Below are 3679 nucleotides of genomic sequence, written 5' to 3'. Positions count from 1 at the left end.
CAATTTTTTTTTTTGTTAGGTTACCTTTCAGCTTTTTTTTTTATTTTTTCATATCTCGCTTCACCTTTCCCCTTCCTTTACAATAACAATGACAACTGCAGCGAAATAAAAGCTCACCTGAACACAATAGTAACAATACCTGTACCAACATTTCTCCTGCGCCTTCAAGTGACAGAATATAAGCTAGAGAGAGGGAAGAGAGAAAAAAGAGAGAGAGAGAGAGAGAGTGTGAACAAAATAAGCGGGAGTGACTTATTTATTTATTTATTTTGTTGTAAGGAAGAAGGTTAGCAAAAGAGAATGACAGAATAAGAGACAGACAAATAAATAGGTAGAGAGAGAGATTGAGATCTAGACAGAAAGGATAAAAAATACAGAGGAAGTAGGATATTGAGAAAGAGAGAGAGAGAGAGAGAGAGAGAGAGAGAGAGAGAGAGAGAGAGAGAGAGAGAGACATACACACGATTAAATAGAAAGTCACAAAACTTTAAGCTAGAAGGTGGAGCGGTAGATGAGCTGGTCTAGATTTACTAAATTATATACAGATTGAAACGAGTGACACCTGGCTACTAAAGTCATGGGAATCAACAGGTAGACACCAGAAAAAAAGGGGGAAACATCATACCAAGGAAGAATAGCAAAACAAGAAAACAACATTCATATTAAGAGAAGCAAAGGAATGTACAGGGAAATCATAATACAATAAGTGATAATACGTGTTTCAATCTACGAACATTCATTTGTCAAATACACATTTTACACTATATTTTTTGCTATCCTCAATACAAATTTGTACATATAAATATAATATCAGTCATTGCTCTCTCTCTCTATATATATATAAACTTATATACATATATACATTAATATACTTATATATATATTACATACTTATATTCATATCTTCATATACACATATACATATATAAATATATATACATCATCATAATTTTAGAAAAGATGTTTTGCTCAACAGATAGGATACCTGTTGCCTCAGGAAGGAGATGGCGTCAAACGAGTTATTTATCGCTACTACAACTATTATTATTTATACTTTTGTGTCGAGCAGGTAAGTTACATTTTTTTAAATGTATTTTATATGAAATGTTTTAACATCATTTCATGTTATAGAAGAAAACCACAGCTTATAGATAGACATGCCTGTCCGCGTGACACACACACACACACACACAAACACATTCACATACACACGTATACACATATACGCACAGACTCAGATACACAACACCCTCGAGCTTAAGTCTCTGTGTGTTAGTATATATATATATATATATATATATATATATATACACGCACACACAAACACTGAATTAGAAAAACAACACTTGAATGGAAGAGAAGGTCGAAGGCTAACCGTATATATGTGTGTAAACATACATGCATGCATACATACATACATACATACATACGTACATACGTACATACATACATACACACATATATACATACGCAGACACATAGACACACGAATGCCCAAACATACACTTATATATATATATATACTACAACAAATAAATAAGACACACATTCCCTTTACGGCCCCCTGCTTGGGTCACGATGATTGTATAAACTCCAATGCATTTTGAAATATCTGTAGGGATTGCGATCGCATATTATATTTATATTGCGTATATATAGCAGAGTGCATATACAAATACATACAGACATACCTATATGTGTGTGTGTGTGTATGTGTGTGTGTGTGTCATTGCTTTTGTCTCCCATCGCCTGTCAATGAGTATTCCTTCTTTGCGTTCCTGTAACTTAGCGGTTCGACAATGGGAAACCCATATAATAAATAAAAGTCTTTCAAAAACTTAGTTACTTGTGTAGATTTATGCGACTAAAACCTTCGCCGCATTTTTCATTCATAATCCCTGTTACATGAACAAAACATAACACGCACACACACGCACACACACACACACACACACACACACACACGCACACACACACACACACACACACACACACACACACACACACACCACACACATATATATATATATACATATATATATATATATACATGTGTGTGTGTTATCTATATATCTATCTATCCATCTATCTATCTATCTATCTATCTATCTATCTATCTATCTGTTTTGCTATCTATGTAATCACAAGAGGTGTATATTATTTAGCACCCTATTATTCATGAGTGTGTCTAAGTATGTATATATACGTACAAAACGTGTCAGCGCACAAACATATACAAACATATGTACGTGTATATATATTATATATATATATACACGTACATATGTTTGTATATGTTTGTGTATATATATGTGTTTATTATATATATTAATATATATATATATATATATATATATATATATATGTATGTATGTATGTATGTATGTATGTATGTATGTATATCGAGTCGACAGGAGAAAGGATGCAACTGCCATTTTCCTGCACGATTCCTTTTCGGCAGATGGAAATATAACATTCTCAATGCTACTGTGAATCGGTCAGCGTGCGCAACAAACCAATGATCTGATAGTACCTGGGCTGTATAGGCCACCTCAAACACCCATCCTGCGCTTTTAAAAATACGCCAACAGCATCAAATGCGTTATTCAACAGTGTTTTGTGTGTGTGTGTGTATAGGTGTACATACATATGTGTGTACATATGTGTGTACATATATATATATATATTATATATATATATTATATATATATATATTATATATATATATATATATACGGAGCTCATCTCTAAATACCTCGACCGTGTCCTTGCCCCCTAGTGGCATCTCTTCCCTCCCACATCCACGATACCAACCATGCTCTCCGCCTTTTCAACTCTTTCTCCTTTCCTCCCGGCTCCTCCAAAATCCTTTTTACTATGGACATCCAAAGCCTCTATACTGTTATCCCTCACCACGAAGGACTGCAGGCCCTTCGACACTTTCTTGACCTCCGCTCTAACCCTGTACCTGACACCTCCACACTCATTCGTCTGGCCGAACTTGTCCTTACTCTGAACTGCTTCTTGTTCGCGGGCGAGTTCTACCATCAGGTCTCGGGAGTGGCCATGGGAACGCGAATGGGCCCCAAGTATGCGAACTGTTCGTTGGCTATGTTGAGGCCCAAATATTCTCTAATTTCACTGGTCCCACTCCTGAACTATATGGTCGTTATATTGACGACATTATCGGTGCCACCTCACTTCTCCCGCGAACATCTAGATTCCTTCCTCTCTTTCGTCCAATCTTTCCATCCAGCCCTCCACTTCACTTCCACTATCTCCAACACCTCTGTCTCCTTCCTCGACATTTCGGTTAGCATTCTTCACTCCACTCTTACCACCTCCATTCACTACAAACACACAGACTCACACTCATACCTCAACTTGTCTTCCTCCCACCCAGAACACACCAAGCTTTCCATCCCCTATTCCCATTCCCCGTCTACGTAGGCTCTGTAGTGACGACCATGACTTTGAGACTCAGTCTCAACGTATGGCTCACCACTTCACCCTACGTGGATACCCCCTCACCACTATCCACACCGCCCTTGCCAGAGCACGGTCCGTGGACCGTGTATCTGCTCTCTCTCCGAACCCGCCCTGTAGTCTCCCGCCTCCCTTTTCCCCTCACTTACCACCCCACGACCCTACGTCTCCAACGCACCATTCTTCGAGCTTT

The 3679-nt window shown here is 37.8% G+C and overlaps 1 protein-coding gene across 1 annotated transcript in view; it reads left to right on the top strand.

Annotated features, from left to right (window-relative positions):
* Window positions 1–313: 313 nt before the first annotated feature.
* Window positions 314–3679, top strand: part of LOC115216627 — a 48893-nt gene continuing 45527 nt past the window's right edge. Inside the window, exon 1 of the mRNA XM_029786110.2 lies at window positions 314–1069. Within this exon, the coding sequence (XP_029641970.1) occupies window positions 961–1069 (109 nt within the window). The 5' untranslated portion in view covers window positions 314–960. The remainder of the gene's footprint in view (window positions 1070–3679) is intronic.

This window comes from Octopus sinensis, linkage group LG10 (genome assembly GCF_006345805.1).
Source record: "Octopus sinensis linkage group LG10, ASM634580v1, whole genome shotgun sequence".
Taxonomy (NCBI): domain Eukaryota; kingdom Metazoa; phylum Mollusca; class Cephalopoda; order Octopoda; family Octopodidae; genus Octopus; species Octopus sinensis.
This window is presented reverse-complemented; position numbering and strand designations above follow the sequence as displayed.